Source organism: Tympanuchus pallidicinctus, unplaced genomic scaffold (genome assembly GCF_026119805.1).
Source record: "Tympanuchus pallidicinctus isolate F22 unplaced genomic scaffold, pur_lepc_1.0 scaffold8, whole genome shotgun sequence".
Taxonomy (NCBI): Eukaryota; Metazoa; Chordata; class Aves; order Galliformes; family Phasianidae; genus Tympanuchus; species Tympanuchus pallidicinctus.
The window spans coordinates 43,117,423-43,134,358 of NW_026294802.1; the positions used below are offsets into that span (position 1 = coordinate 43,117,423).

Consider the following 16,936-nt stretch of genomic DNA (forward strand, 5'->3'; position numbering starts at 1 on the left):
GCAGAATAGAAAACACTCCAAAATTAAAAATATAAAAAAATAAAACCAAGAATAAAGGACATTTCCAACCAACAGAAGATTAACTAATGTAAAAGTGGTTTAGTTAGAATTCAACATTTTACTAGACTGGGAACTTCAGCAAGTCTCATCAAGTGTGAGTTTCACTTGCTGGTTAGGCAAGATTTTACATCAGTTTGACATTCGAGCTGGCTCCTCAAACCTTGGCATTGGAAAACAGAGGAATTACTTTTTTTAAAAAAAAGTTCTTTTTCAATACCATCTCCCATACAAAAAGCTTAGAACATCCTCAAAATTCTCTATGTGATATGCCAAATACATTCTGAATACAAAGCTATTTAACAAGACTCAGCTTCTCAGCTTTATTTCCGAAGGCACACTGGACAGCTTACATTTGTTTTCTGATATTCCAAGCAACAAAGGCCAATCCAACATGTCTTATCAATGAGCAAACCTATGCAAGAGTGCCTCTTAATTAACAACTGATCTTCATTGTCAACATATCCTCATGTCAACATATATGTGTAAGTACCCACATAGATCTTGATTATACCCAAAACTCTATTACAAATCTGTAGGGTTAGTCAAAAAAGGGCAATCAGCAATCCTTTCCCCCTCCTCTGTACAATCCCTGCCCCTTGCCCCATCTCCCCCCATTCAAGATAGCAGTACAAAAAGATTTTTTTAAAAAAAATCACTCATTTGAACAGGTCTATCATATTCATATTCATTTTCCTTACAGGAAAAAAGAGAAAGCGAATCTAATCCACAAGACAGAAAGGAGACTCATGCATCAAAAGAGCTTTGCAGCAGATTTAACTTAATGGAAGATTTAATTTTTAAAAAATGGTGTGACAATTGCTAATTATTAAGCTACATCTTCAAAAGCAAATACACTACTCACAATCTCAACTGGAACAAAATGATTTCTCTACATGGATACAGAACTGGAGATCCTTTTGCAGAAAGCTTCTTTGAAACAGCTATAACTTTACCTTCTAGAATTTCAAGATGCAGACTGCTCATATATCCAGAACAGACCACGGAAACCACACAGACAGCTGAAAAATGAACTGTTATTATATCACTATTCTGGCTTTTTAACTTCTTAATCTTAACCCATTGGTATTCAGGAACATGACTTAAATTGCACCTAAAAAGCAAGAAGTTCTTCCTTTCCAGAAGAATAAGCAACAATTATGGCAGATCTTATATTCCAATCACACAAAGAGTTAACATTCTCTGGCCACCAACATAATTCACAATGCAAACTAGATAACTCAGTTTTCTTAGTAAGAAGTAAACACATAGCCTATCTCCTTCAATATCTGTATTCAATTTTGTTTTAAAAGGATCTCAAAAGCAAATGTTGCTTAATTAAAAAGGAGATACCTTTACAAATGACAAAAAGTCAGTATCAAAGTGTCAACCATAAGGTGGAGAAACATTCACTCCACAAGTGCCAAACTTTTAATATCAAAACCAAAACATTTATTACAACAGCATATTACAAACAACAAGTTTCAATGATCAGATGGTAAGCTTTACAAAAAATGCAAAATTGTACTATCTGATTGTGGAATGACAGATACTCCAGGTTTACAAAAACATCTTTCTGTTTATGCACACTAAAAAGTGATTTCCAGTCTGCTTTATTTTCAACCAAATACAGCACATTTATCCAAACAAAAGCATGTACATTCAATATAGAACATTTTGAGCAACAGCTACGGTCCAGTTCCCATTCACAGTACTTGTAGTGCAATGCACTAACAGGGCCAAATAGTTCTCTATCCATAAAAGTATTTTTACTCCTGATCTTGTGATCAACAATTTTAGATATATTTTATACAAAAAGTATATATGAACACGAGGCACCTCCCTAAGTAAAGGAGTAAACCTATATAAAAAACACGGTATTTCTTCTGATGTACAGTACCTTTCAAATTGTAGCAATTTGACACAAATCACTAAACAAAATATTTTCTAAAACGCAAAACAAAACAAAACAAAAAAAACACTGTTGCACGAAACCCACCAAGAATTCCATAATGGCAGGCATGCAACAGGTTTCCTAAAGTCCTGGTTAAAAGGTTAAAATAAAAAGGATCTAAAACATTTTCCAAATTATACAAATTCAAGTGCTATCTATAGTGGTCATTTATCATATCGAGAGAAAAATTACTCGGAGTTTCTCTCATACTATCCTCCCTTTTTATTAATATTTAATGAAATAAACTAACATTATAAGTGGTTGTGCACAGATTGTCTGTCTATAACACATCGACGAATATTCACTACCTTCATATTAACATTAGTGTGTTGATCTTTCAAAAAATAAATTGAAAAAATAAACTGCAACTATCATTAAAGTGCTTGTTGTATAATTTTTTAAAAAAATAATAAAGAATAGAGGAATGTGGATATTCTTGTAAACATCCTAGATGTTTATCAAGTTGTCCAACGAACCACGCGTGGAAAAAATATGGACATCTTTGAAGCGACTGTAGTATAGGACATCCCAGAACTGGGAAATTAGTCTATATGAACAAACTGATGTTATGGCAAATACTAAAAATTAGTACAATCCAGCCAATATACACTACGTGTTTGCTCTTATACATTCATTTGTAATAAGTTTAAAACAGTATATAACAACAATTGCCAAAGTAGGATATCACAAAAAAAGTCAGAGCGGTTAGCAATTAGCACTATCAGGGAGGAACAGTACGATGAGCTCTCTGAAGATGATTTCCTAAATGAGGAACAAAAGTCTTCTTCCAAAGCTGTTGTTTGTCAAGTTGCCTCTGTATGGGTTTTTTTAAGTTCAGAAAGTTCGTATCAAACCTCAATTGCATAAGATAAGCACAGTTAACTGCTAATTTAGAAGCACAAGTGCATTTCAACTACAGCAGTGTTTTGGGAGGAGGCAGTAACTACATGCAGTCAGAATGGATGTAATTTAGTAAGAAAACAACAGCTTATGAAGATATTTCCTCCTTATAGTACCATTATCAAGATATTAGCAGTTCCAACACCACATTAAAGTCTTTTTCATGCAAATGAACTCCAAATTTTCCGAACATCACTTGAACCTATCTGAGAAGAAATGGGAATAAATTAATACTTTGCATTTACCAGTACAATCCTTTCTTAAATTACACAATATAAATAAGCTCAATTTTTTAATTTACCATCAAAATACAAAAGGCCTCTTGAAATCACCATAATTCAAGGTCCAGCTCAGCTCATTTTTTGAAGTTCCATCCCATTTAACCCAGATTTGTTAGGAAGCCACATGTTTCACATTATGTTTTAGCATACCTAGGTAGCAATTCACTACAAACGCTAAACTCAAATCAAATTACCTTCTGGGATACAGAATTTCAGAGTAAAAAGATGGAATAAGGCACATATAACTTGGTTTTCTTTTCACCAAATATGCTAGAAGGATATTTCTGAATAAAGATGTTAAAAACTCTTATAGGTATCACTAACGTCTCTCCAGTTCATTTTTGTACAATCCCCAAACCTTCAGGCATCACTCAGTCATTCTGTAATACAAAACTATCACTTATGTCTATTAATTCCCTTTTTTAAAGGTTCTCTTAAAAATCAGACCCTCTCTAATCCTCTAATTTCTAATCTAAAACGAAGGCAACAGAAAACTAAGAAAATACAAATACAAATCCCCCAAGTGTAAAAAAAATCCCAGCGTTCTGTAGAGGCAGAAATTAAGAAAATTCTTGGCCAGAGTTGTATAAATATCTAGGCTAAAACAAACAAAAAAAACTATGAGGTTCAAACATTTTAAAAAATGAATCACCAGAAGTCTCCAAACTTGTGCTTATATAAATAAGTACTACAAGGATCAAATCCTAAATCTGACAATTTTTACAAGTGTCCTTAGAATCCTAACTCCAACTCATTTTAAACCAAAGAAATTAAGCACCCAAATTACATTCAAAGAAACTGTTCTATGCCTTTCTGTGGACAGAACACAGACAATACACATTATATATACATATTTATAAAATAATAATTCTAATATGTCTATAGAGAAATTTTCTGCCAACAGCTTTTACCATGGTACTTTTAGTGCTTCTTCAGTGAGGTTACTGAGGTGTTCATTAACAGGCTACGTTATTCAAATGAACCAAAGGCACTGATAATTTGAAAACATGCTACTTTAGAAATGTCCTTATGTTAGCTTGATTACAATAGATGCCTTAAGGCAATTTAAAGTCAATTCGGTACAGCTTAATCTATATTCTACTCCAATTTCCTGCTATGACAAATTTAGAAATTAACTCTTTTCCTAAACTCTAAAAAAAAAAATAAAATAAAATAAAAATTAAGAAACAATTCAGACATATATCACAGTATTTAAACTGCTAAAGCTGCTATGGATCTATATGTTTTTGGCAATATATCAACAACAGAACATAAAAGGTAGTGCTTTCTGTTTTGTTTGGGGGAAAAAAAAAAAAGACAAAACACTATATTTTCCTCACCAGACAACAGCTTTAGATCTCGTACTTCTGCCTTTGGTTTTGTTTTCTTCAGGTGAATGAGATACATTCGCCTTGTGGGTTTTCTTATGATGTTCTAGAAAAGCTTTTCTGGCAAACGCTTTCCCACACTTATTGCATCGGTGAAGAGAAAAGTTTTTTGTTACTTTTACTTCAATGCCAACATCAGCTCCTTCATACTTTTTATTGGGCGAATTAGAGGTGACATCGTGTTTTGAACCAATCTGTTTTGTTTCATCCCTCTGAGGGCCTCTTTTTGTCACCTTATTTAGAACCAGATCAATTGGCTTTTTTATTGCTCTAATTTCTAAACTTGCAGTTATTTTCCCAAGGTAGCGTGGTGACTTTTTATGAACTACAGTTATATGCCTTATCACGTCACGTTTGCGACGTGTTTCATAAGAGCAGAGAGGACACCTGTAGTATTTAACATAAATGTTATTTCCATCTGTGTGTAATTCAATGTGCTTTGTCAAGTTCTGTTTCGAAGTAAACTGGCGTTTACAGAGTTTACAGTAAAGCTGCTTGAAGTCAAAGCCAGCTGAAAGTTTTGGCTTCCTGGTTTTTTGCTGGCCACCTGCAGCAGATGCATTGGTTGACTTAGAAGTTGATTTAGTAGTTGATTTACAGGTTGATTTAGTGGTTGACTTAGAGGTTGATTTAGGGTTTTCAGAGTCCTGTTTAACTTTATTTTTCTGTGCTGACGGTGTGTTCTTTTTCTCATTTGAATGATTTGTTCCCTTTAATTCATTCTGTGGAGAAAGAGCGATGGAAGGGGGCGAAGGTTCTACAGAATCTGCTGGTTCAACTTTTAGTTTTATTTCTGTTCCATTGGCAGTATTGTTGGGCCCTTTCTCTCTTTTAGAGTTCTTTCCAGAAAGAGTTATCTTGTGAACAATTTGCATGTGCCTTTTCAGCATTATTTGTGAACTATATTTTCTCTTGCACAGAAGGCATTTGCATGCAGTTAAATTGTATTCAGCCTTTGAAGACGACTTTTGTTTTCGGGTCTTAAAAGATTTTTTAGCAGAAACTGTATCCAAGAACAAAGGTTGCCCAGGCTTTGTAGCTATATCAGGAGTAATGGAATCCCTTCTTAATCCTCTATGGACTTCATCAAAATGCCTTCTTACGTTGGCTTTTGTGGCAAATGATTTATAACATACAGGACAACTTCTACCTAATGCTACAAGAACGTTCTTATTTCGGCCTTTTGCGGAGCACAGATTTGGTTTCTTTTTTGTTTCTATGTACTTCTTCAGCTCCTCCATCTTTTTTTTGTGTACTTTTCTAATATGCCGGCGAACACTGCGTCTAGAATGAAATTCTTTTCTACAAAGACAACAAACCAACTGGTGGCCAAAATCAAAATTATCCAAAGAGTCCACTTCAGGTGTTACTGCTGGGGGCTGCTCTTCAGGAGTAGGGATCACCTTGTTTGTAACAGGATCAGCAGGAGGTAATTCCACAGTGTCCCCAACCGGAGCCGGAGCTGAAACAGCCTTGGATGGTTCAGTGCTGGGTTCCTGTACTGGTACTGGAGCTTGATCAGGAGCACTACTACTTTCTGTGTTCTCATCTGGGCTATCAGTCCTTGACACATACTGAAATACAGCATTCTGATTCGTTTCTATAGGGTCTAATCTAACTATATATTCTTGCTTATCTACTCTTGGATAGATTGCTTCCAGGAGGTCACTTATGGCTTGACTCTGTTTATCATTTATATCTGGAAGGTCTGGAGGGAAAAAAAAAAAGCAAAGACATTTTTAAATGATTTGGCAACTTGAATTAAGTTTCACAAAACTCAAAGTGTCAATTTAGACACCAAACATGCACCGTTGTTACTATTTTTCTGATCTTTCACACAGAAAGGCTTTGAGTAATCATTTTTAATGTATCAGTATAAGCAACACTCTTACTAGAAGCCGACTGTGGAACTACATCCTTCCAGTATGCTAATGTGGAAGCCACCTAAGCTAAAAACTAGTTTGCTTCAAATTAAATTGTTCTCTAGAAGTCACTATCAATTGCAAAACTAAGGACATAAGATTGTGCTTGTTCTTAGGTGTGCAGCTAATCTGAAATATAATTAAAAACCAATTTTCCTACTGCTGGAAACAGGCATCCTCAATAAATTAACCCATTTCTGGACACAAGCTCTTTGCCATGAACTCTGAACAGTCCTTAAGAGCCAACGAAATGTCTGCGTAACCTGAGCATTGTGTGAGGACAGACGTAGATGAGACAGAACTTAACTTCTGGGGCACTGAAAACTGTTAGGACTACCAAAACGCTTGAGAGACTTAGTAACAAATGTAAGGACAAAAAAATCCTATATTATTTTAGATTTTTTTTTTCCCCTACTAATTCCTCAAAAGAATTCTGTGAAAGAATTTACTTCAAGAAATGACTCCACTGAGCTTCTCCGAAAGTTCATATTATGGTCTGCCCTGAAAATGAGTTGAAACAGACTAAAAAAAAAAAAAAAAAAAAAGCAAGAAAAGAAGATACAGTGGTTCTCCTTTATTAGCCTAAGCAAAAAAAAGAAAACATTGCAAGTGTTAAGTTTGCCCTTGAAGTACAGTTTTAATATACTTACTCTCAAAAAAGTTCATTCCGATGATTTTGAACCATTTACATCATTGGCTACTGCAATGATGTTACGTGCACTGTATTTTTTAAAAGCAAAAATACCAATAATTTTCCTGCCTTTTTTTTTTTTTTTTCCGTGAGAGAGATACCCTAAAGGTTTTGTATTATGAAACGAAAAATGAGATTTAAAAAAAAATAAAAAATCCCATTTGCTTACAAGCTACTGATGATATCACAACCCTGAGAAACATTCTGTTTTTAAATGCCAACTAAGTTCAATGATCTAGTTTCCAGCATTGCAGGCTAAACATCAGCACTGGCACAACTAAAACCCCCGTGCACTAATGTAAAAACATGAGGTACTGAGATGATACCATTTGAAATTCTCCAAAATGATTTGAAGATCTCCTTCAAGGCAGCAACTTAATTCAGAGCATCTAGTTTTATTCTTTTCATCTGGAGAACATAGCATTATCGTTTTCATTTGTACCCTTCCTAGTGAACAGTGAACTCTATCAGCCAAGCAGCCAATTAAAGGAAAGCTAGCCAAAAGCTAGACTGGAAGTTTACTCAGATTAATCTTATTTTGCTTAGACATCCCTGAATTTAAGTCACATGTACTTATAATTGCATAGTTTTTGAAACATTGAGGTACAAAGACACTACGGAAGAAAAATCATCATCACATCTATGTTGATGAAGACAACAAAGACAACCATGACAACAAAAGCAGCTTTAAAAAACACTTTAGATGCTGGCACATTTCTCAGTTACTCAGCTTTACTGACATCAACAAATCATTATCACTTGAAATGAATCTTTAATAGTTTGTTGTTGTTGGGTGGTTTTTTTTTTGCAAATACATTCATTTTTTTCCTTTTAATAATAAAGTTTACTCTCTACAAAAAAGAACGTGGGCTAGACATGGTCACAAAAATGCCCCAAGAATATAGAATAGTTCAGTCGGAAGGGATTTTCAAGTCCAACTGCCTGAGCACATCAGGGCTAACCAAAAGTTAAAGCATATCATTAAGGGGTATTGTTGAAATGCCTCCTGAATGCTGACAGCCTTGGGGACATCAGCTACTTGTCTATCAAGCATGAGAGATGTTTGACCACCCTCATGGTAAAGAAATTTTTCCTAATGTCTGGTCTGAACTTCCCTGGTGCAGTTTTGTGATGTTCCCAGGCATCCTGTCTGGTTCCCAGAGGGAAGATGGAGGTGAAGTGATGAGAAATGAATACAGTGTAACTGAAGAAAACGTCTTCAAAAAGGGTGATTTCTCAGTCTGTGTTTCATGACTAACAATGAAGGATTGTATCTGTGATTACCAAATACTTCCCAAGTACAGGAAAAAATGACACACATCACCCACATCACTCTACATGATCCAGCCAAACTCTTTTTGAACTCTACTGATATAAAACCAAAATGCCTGCTTAGATTCAAGCTTTTCTATGAGACTCAGTTTCTCAGATCATGGTGAGCTTTTCATTATCTTCCAGAGGGAAAAGAAACCAAAGAAAAAAAAGTGGAAGAATTAAAAAGAATTAAAAATCATTAACAGTGGCATCTTTTGTTAAAGCACTGGACCTATATTCTTGTCTGATTATATTTGTTTGATTATTTTATGGGTCTGTGCTGTTAGTGCATATTCATTCAGCACTGTAGCTTCTTTTCTACCATAAAGGTTATCAACATACGTTACCATTTAAATTTAATTCCACATCAGTTTTCTGCATCTTGTTTCTCGTGCATTTGTACGAATGGTACAAAAAAGGGAAATTTCTCAATTTCAGGTGGCTTTATAAGATATTACAATTAGGAAAACTTACTATCATCCATCTGAAGACTTGGAGGACAATAAAACTTTTTATGAGTAATTAAATTTGGTAATCCCCTGAAGAGACTCCGGCACAATTTACACTCAAAAATGGTGTCCACATCTTTCAACAAGATATGCTTAAGCTGTTTAGTTCCTGTAATAAAAGAAACATTATACTTAAGGAAGGTTTTATGTTCATTTTTTAACTCGCATCATCACATGAAAGCAAAAGCATTTTATAAGACAACAATCATATCAGCATTTCATCTTGCATTAATGCTATTTCACTGCATAGTTTATGATATGTAATCAACTTCCATTATGAAAATAAGCCTAGTTTGAAATAAATACATAAAAATTAAAGTTTACACATATTACAGTTTATTTACAGCGAACGAACAGAACGACTTGGACCAAAACCAACAGCTAACATTAATAAGGATTCCATGGTACAATATTTGGTTGCTGTAATACAATTTTCTAGGAGGAGGGAATAAGCACCTAGAGACTTTAAAAAAGCTCATCATGTTAAGAAAGCAATAAAAATGCAGCTATTTCACGTAATAAATTATGAGGTAAGGAAAAAAAAATACAACAGAGTGTAAGAATGAAGCACAAAGAGCTAACATCAGTGTTACTGCATCCAGGCACGTGATACAAGATAAAAGCGACCGTACTTATGGAAGAAAATAGAACTGGAGACATATTTTTAGCCTGCAAAAAGAATAAAATAACTTAGAAAATTTTCCCTTAAAACACACATTGCTCAACAAAATGTGCAGGTTTTCCAAACTACTGTATACATACGCATTGTATATTCAAAAATAAAATATCCAAACATGCAAGGATAAGTCTGATCTAGAACTGTAGGTTTTCCAGCTCCTGCCTTGCTTAAACTTTGAATCTTTTGTTTATATTACACTTCAAATCCATTCCTTCATTTCACATCTTGCTAAAACTATGAACATAATGTCCACAATGAGCAATGAATCACTGAATGATGAATACTTACCATGCCAAACAAGAAGAAAACGCTGGCTACACAAATTCAGCTAATTGCTCTAACTTGATTTTATTTTTAATAGAGGAACAAAACAAAATTAATCTAAATTAGTCAAAACAGCAAAACTATAATGAAAGTTGGCAAAGTATCAACAGTGTAACAATCAACTAAGAAACAGTAAAAATGGCATCTAGATATACTTTTCCAGCTGAAGCAGAAGCTCAAGGTTTTGGTCAACGTGGACAACTAAGGATTCCATTTAAAGATCAAACTTAGTCACACTGCAGAATTATGTTCTAAACAAAAAGCTTGTTCAAATACAAATAATTCCATAATTGTTCTTCAAGGTGAACAGACCTTATCTAGTCAGCTTTCTATTTCTTGGCCTAATAATGCTATAAATCTTTTTATAACTGCATTTTAGTAAAGCACAATACCTTCTTCAGGTGCTTAAAACCAGGACCTAAACTTGACTACCTGAGGCTACCATCCAATTTTTTTCTCTGCCTATGCCTTCCCTGAGCCACTGCCCTATGTTCTTGTCTTTTTCTCTCACTGCTCTTCCCTTCAAGTGTTATCAACCTAATCTTCATCTGACCTGCATTTTTACAGACAACAGACCACTGGAAAAAAACTTGCATTTATTGAAAAATCCCAAATTTGAGAACTGCATGAAGTTCCCCCTAAGGACACGTTATTTACTGAAATCTCACCCACAAATACTTCAATGCCTGCATGTAAAGAAAATAACATGAAAAAAAACACAGCTGAACAGAACTGAACATGCTCCATGTAGATGAAATTCCAATAAGTCACTATCTATAATCCAAATAAAAGGCCTCAAGCTTGGTGTCAGTACACCATGAAATAAAATTTGACTTGTGCTGTCAGTGCATATCCTAGACACAAGTATACCCTTCGAATGGAAAAAAGTCATCTAATTTACCTCTCCTTCCTAACCAATCCTTCAATCCTTCTCTCCCACCCCTCTCTCATGTAATAATGAAAGTTCTCTACCCCTCAGTACTGAAGGACTGTCTAATTCAAACTATCAGCCTTAAGAATTTTGAGGACTTATATTAGAGGTCAGACTAGATGATGCAGTGGTTCCTCTGGCTTCAAATCTTTCTTATGCCGTGAAGCTTTTCATAAGAGTTAATGACTTAATGGGTCCTTGTGGATTATACAACAGACCCTTCCAAACTCCTGAGTTTGGAAGAGAAAATAAGTTAAAGCAACCATTGTTCTTGTTGACTCATCAGGCAGAGAAAAAGCAAGCATCTGCACATTCTTCACCAGCTACCGATTGTGGCAAGAAGCAGTCAGTTTTCCACCAGCATGTGCTTCCTCCAGCTTACTGTAGCTTTATTTCATAGTTGCATTTCATTGGGGCAAGCAATGATGTAGCAATAGAGGTAGGTAACAGAATGCATCTCTACCAAAAGAAACTGATACAGAGTATCAGTCACTGCAAACAATTCTCTGGCAGAAACAGCCAAGGCTAGGCCCTCAGCAAGCAATTTCACTTTCCACAAAAACCTCAGCAGTTCACTTTCTCATAGGAGAACATTCTATTTTACAACAGTATTACAGAAGTCCAGAACTTCAAGGCCAGGCTGGATGAGGCCCTGGGCAGCCCGGTCTGGTGGTTGGCAACCCTGCACATAGGAAGGAGGGTTGAAACTGGATGATCATTGTGGTCCTTATCAACCAGGCCATTCTGTGATTCATTCTAAGATTCATATAAAAATGCTGTTTACTATATTATGATTTTGTTGCATTTGAGTCTAGCATAATTAGAAAGGAGTTACTAATTAATTTGTTATCCTTAACGCTCTTTAAGACTGGAGAAGCATTCTGCTAAAATTGCTTTCATGGTTACGGCTTTAAGCTCTGTTTCTTTAACATTCCTTTAAGAATCAAAAGAGCTCCTTAGCAAAATGAAAAGCTGTGTGTTCAAAACTAACTTGCAAAATCTTGGTCCAAGTCATTTTGCCTTCTGTGCAACTGCCACGAAGACAACTAGGTAAGCTATCAATTAACAAATGCCAGAAAGGACAATCTAGAAGTTGCCTTGAGACAGACAACTTGCAGTTTGTACTAGTGCCAACTGAAATACCATTAGCCTCCTTCAAGTCAAAGGGCCCTGACACACACATATTTGAGGCTTTATGCCAATTTCATTGAAGCACTCACATAAATAAAGTTGCTAATGATGACTCTCATATTCAGTTTTCTTTCTTGTATGAAGTTTTTAAATGCAGGTGGAGAACATACACAATACTATGTCGTTCTACAAAACTCAGACCAGACACACAGCCCACTGCATACCAGCAATGACTTACATGTGAAACAACTACTTCATAGACATAAAGCTCTGTTGCTTTATATAAAATCTTTTTATGTAACTGCTTAAAAGCACAAACTCAGTGTTCTTGCACTAAGTTTGCTCTGCCACGTCAGAATCGCAGAACCAGCTTGAAAGCATTACAGGTTTCAATCACCCTTGGTACGCTCATCCAAACACTCAGCTGTTATTCTTAGGTTCACTGCTATGAATTGCAACTCCAAAAAAGAGTCAAGGAACACCATAAAAGTAATATGATACAGCAGTACTAAAAAGTTCAAGGCAAATATTGAATTTTGTCTGCCACTCAAGAGTTATAGTATGAATTCATTAATCTCAGCTGGAGGGATGACATAAAGCAGAAGAACAAGCTATTTCTTAAGGGAAAAAAAAAAAAAAAGGTTTTGAAAAATGATTATACAGCAGGAGTTATAACTTGACCAGCGTACATGAAAATGCAGACAAAAAGAAATATCACTTTATACCAAAAACCCATCCATATTTTACAAATATGTAGAAAGTCAGGTGTTGATTTTTTGTTTTGTTTAAATATACACTAAATCTACCCTAAATAAATAACTGTTAAAATAAGGTAATAAACTTTTCTAAGAGTTAAGCCACGGCTTTATACCTGATCGAAAACACTCGATGATTTGTTGAATACCAGATTTTGATGTTTGCAAAGGCTGCTGTAGTAATGGAGGATCACCAGGTTCCAATATATGCACTGAAATACATAAAAGATAGTAAGTCATTTGAGAAAGCAAAGACGATTGTTATTAAATTATAGATTTTCAAAGCATAGAATAAGCTAGCTAAAGTGAAAGGCCAAGAATGCAGTACAAGCTGTCTTAGGCAAAAATTCTCATCAACAGTGAATTAAAAAATAATAATATAATAAGATAGTGACTGTTCCAGACATGATACCTTCAGAGAGTATGCTGTCATCTTGATTAGTCAAATCAAGAATGTACTCAAAGCTGTATCAAACATAAACATACTGAACCATGCTGGCTCATCAGAAGTTTCCATCAGTTAAGGCAGCTCCCCAAAACAGCCTACCTGACTCCCATCGTTCAAACCAAAACAACAAAGCAGATGTACAGAAAATTACCAAACACATCTCTTCTGAACGTACTACATTCAGTGCTGTCACTGCACCCTGAATTCACATCCATTCCACCATGATCAGAACAAAGCACAAGCATATCTAGCTAGTATGGTCCAAAGACAGGTACCATAATAGTTTTCACAATAAAACTGCATTCAAAAAATGCTTCTGGTTCAAGCAAACTACAGAAGTAACAACATGAAGTCTCATGTTACACTGGAATCTTCATAAAACCTATTATAAGATTTACCCAGCAAAAAGATTATCAACTTATTCTGATACACAGCGCTCACGCACACAGAATTAACAGCACTCTGTTGCTGTATATTCAAAAACCAACCAAGCCTTGCTCAGATGGAATACCAAATTTACACAAATACCAGCACTTACTCAAGCACAAGTTTGCAAAAATCACGTCAGTCATCTTTGTTATTAGCAAAACTAAACTTGTAGCTCCTCCGTTGGCTCCTCCATTGCCCATTCTATGACGCAATTAGACCATTTTTAGGTCTCCATTTCTAATGCCAGCACAAAGCAGCTCTACAAAATTTATGTTTTAGTAAGGAGCACTAACAGCATTGTGAAAATCTATTTAGTTTTACCAACTGCAAATAGAGTAAATGCAGGAAATGCAGGATGTAAGGTTATAAGTAAATTCAAGCTGAAAAGAACATCAGAAAGAAAAAGCAGTCTAAGAAAGGAATGATAAAATGAACACACACCACACGACTGTGCTGACCCCATAATATACTGTTACATATGAACACGTAACAACCATTACAAATCAGTTAATTGTTTAGGGATTTCTAACACAATGAGATATTGTAGTCTACCAGCCCATTCCATCTTCTTCAAAATAGTGTACTTTGGGTTGCATACTGCCCCTAACATGCATATGCAAGAGCCACTGACATCAAGGAGCGACATACATGAAGCGGGCATCACACATCACTGTTATTTGTAGGGCAAGAAAAGTATTTTAGCCTTTATAAAACACGAGAACAACTCAAAGCCATTTCAACTTAAACGCAAAAAGTGTTTCTTCTAGCTGAACAGTATCTTCTCTCAAATTACAGTTAATCAAAGTAGTATAATCAAGCTGCCACACGCAGACTTTCAAGTACTAATTCCAAAAAAAGATGCCTTTCTTTTTCAAATACAAGCAAAAGCATCCAAATAACAAATTATACAGAAAGGCAAGAAGAAAAGAACCAGGTTTACTTTTAGACTACCAATTGTAACAACGGGCATAACAGTTACAGAAAATCCAGTGAGCTAGCTGAAACTTTCAAGCACTTTCTACTGGCAGCATCTCCTGTGTCACATAGCAATGGGATGCAGACAGGAGGTTTAGGACTTCCAGGGTTTCCCCCCCACCTTGACAAGAAGATCCTTGTGCTCATCTGAGCTCACCAGAGGAGGGTGAAAGTAAAGGGATACTCAAAAAATGCAAGAGATCGCCAGAAACGTCATTTAACAAGAAAAGAAACTAAAGACAGACCAAGACACTCCACTTCTCAAAACAAGAACAGTTGGAATCTTTACGTGTTTTCTCGCCTGCTTCTGACAGGCACGCAGCGCCCACCTGGAGCCACGGGTTACAACGAGGCACCCCACAGGATCTGAGAGTTACACTGAGCAGGTTGAACTCGAGGGTACTTAAGGACAGCTCCAGCATAATCCAGAGCCGCGGCACGCCCCGACCGCCCCCCGACGACGCACAGCTGTCACCCCCCGGGCTCCCGCAGCTCCGCACGGCCGCCCCCGCGCCGTACCTGGCTCGCAGCAGCCATGGTGGTGGTGCTCCGTCTGACAGCACTTGTCCCGCAGAGGCATTTTCCGTGCGCACGACCCGCGGTCCTTTTACATGCAGCGGCTCGCTCCTGCCGAAACGAGCAGACGGCCATCAGCTCCACGGAGCGAAAAGGCGAACGCCGCGCACCCGGCTCCGCGGCGGCCCCGCGCGCTCGGCCTTCCATTGTTTGCAGCGGCTCTCCCGGAGCGCACGGCCCCGCCGCTCCCGCGCGGGGCCCGCTCCAGCCCCGCGCCCGCCCGCCGCCACCTGCGCCCCGGCCGCCCTTCCCTCCTTCCTTCCTTCCCTCCTTCCCGCCCGCCCTCCTCCTCCTCCTCCTCCTCCTCCTCCTCTACCCTCAGCCGCGCTCGCAGCCCCGCACCGCTCCCCACCGCCACCTCGCAACTCCCACGCGACGGAGGGAGCGGAACCGCGCCGCCGGCAACTCGCCGGGCCGGGCGTGAGGGAACGGAGCAGCGGCAGCACCGCGGAGCCGCCGGGCCGCCACGCGCCAGCCGCGGGGAGGAAGGGACGGGCGGGCGGGCGGCAGGTGACAGCGGGCGCCGAACGCCGCCGGCGGCAGCAGCAGGGAGCGGCGGGCAGACCGCCGCGGGACCGCCGCTCGCCGTCCCCTACCTGGGAGCGGACGGGCGGCCTCCCCCGCCCCGAACTCCACTTTATTCGCCCCTGTCCCGCCAGAGCGGCGGCCGCTGACCCCGGAGCCGGATGGGCACAGGGGCAGGAAGTGACTGCGGCCGTGGCGGCGAGGGGCCGCGCGGCGCGCAGTGCGCAGGCGCCTCTCGCCCGCCGCTCCCCCGCCCGTGCCGCACAGGTGCCGGGCGGCGGCACGCGGCCGTTGGCGCCGGGCTGCGGCGGGAGCAGCTCGGCGGCCGAGGGAGCCCGGCGTCTTGTCCGCCGCAGGGGCTACGCGGCGGCGCTCCGGCGTGCCGCCGTCCGGACGTTGGCGGGAGCAGCCGCCGTCGCTCGCGATGGTGCCGCTGCCCTGTCGCAGCCCGGCCCGCGTCGTTTGAAAAAGTTGTTGTTGTGGTTGAGTTGCCGAGAAGCGGCGTGAATCGATGTTTTCCACGCCTGGAGGACGGATTAATTCTCTGAGAGGTTTCCGCGATGTGCAATCCAAACCTCGGCAACGGGAGATTGGAATGGGGTTCATTGATTTTTGCCAAAGGAAAAAGTTTGTCAAACGAGTGAGACTTCTTCCTCGTCATGGAAACCTTCCTTTGCGTAAAGAAAATCATTTGTTAGGAAATGCGAGAAATAAACGCATCGTTACAGGAAAATCGCTGAGGGACGGTACCGCCGTGGAAATGATGGGCCAGGCTTCGGCTTGTGGTGGAATTGCTGCAGAGGCAGGATTCACGGCTTCAGGCAGTTCAAAGTCGAGCCTGCTGTCCATGCCATGCCTCGGTCATGCTGCTCTTCACGGCAGCCTCTGGGAGTTTTTGCCATCTCCAGCCACTACGTGTAAGCAGTGCAGTCTTTTTATTAAATGCGGGTTCTGTATTTAATAACAGGTCTCCATGAATTCATCTGTTTCTGAAGCACTAGGAGGCAAAATTGAAGCCCTGCAAAGTCCATTTGGGTTTTGATTAATGAACTTGAGGCACCCTACATTTCAGAGAACAGTCTGAGCAGTCTCGTGTCAGGAAGGATCCCAGCAGACATCAGCTGAAACCTTCACGCTACTCATTCAA

General features: G+C 38.9%; 1 protein-coding gene across 2 annotated transcripts; it reads right to left on the reverse strand.

The window, feature by feature from the left end:
* Nucleotides 1-832: 832 nt before the first annotated feature.
* Nucleotides 833-15,986, reverse strand: ZNF800 (zinc finger protein 800). Of its 2 annotated transcripts, none has more exons than XM_052667776.1 (6): nucleotides 15,861-15,986; nucleotides 15,208-15,315; nucleotides 12,953-13,048; nucleotides 8,982-9,125; nucleotides 4,533-6,288; nucleotides 833-3,113 (listed from the first exon to the last, which is right to left on the reverse strand). In XM_052667776.1, the coding sequence occupies exons 2-6, from the start codon at nucleotides 15,266-15,268 to the stop codon at nucleotides 3,104-3,106; spliced, it is 2,067 nt and encodes a 688-aa protein (XP_052523736.1). In that variant the 5' UTR covers nucleotides 15,269-15,315; nucleotides 15,861-15,986; the 3' UTR covers nucleotides 833-3,103. The 2 variants fall into 2 exon arrangements, with proteins under 2 accessions (XP_052523736.1, XP_052523737.1); XM_052667777.1 differs by having other exon boundaries at nucleotides 833-3,117.
* Nucleotides 15,987-16,936: the final 950 nt, after the last annotated feature.

What these genes read in the sequence shown, in the direction of transcription:
- ZNF800 (XM_052667776.1), bottom strand. Translation starts at nt 15,268, where the DNA reads ATGCCTCTGCGGGACAAGTGCTGTCAGACGGAGCACCACCACCATGGC. An exon ending in CCATGGCTGCTGCGAGCCAG is followed by an intron (nt 13,049 to 15,207) that starts GTACGGCGCGGG and finishes TATGTATTTCAG; the next exon opens with TGCATATATTGGAACCTGGT. An exon ending in CATCGAGTGTTTTCGATCAG is followed by an intron (nt 9,126 to 12,952) that starts GTATAAAGCCGT and finishes CTTTTATTACAG; the next exon opens with GAACTAAACAGCTTAAGCAT.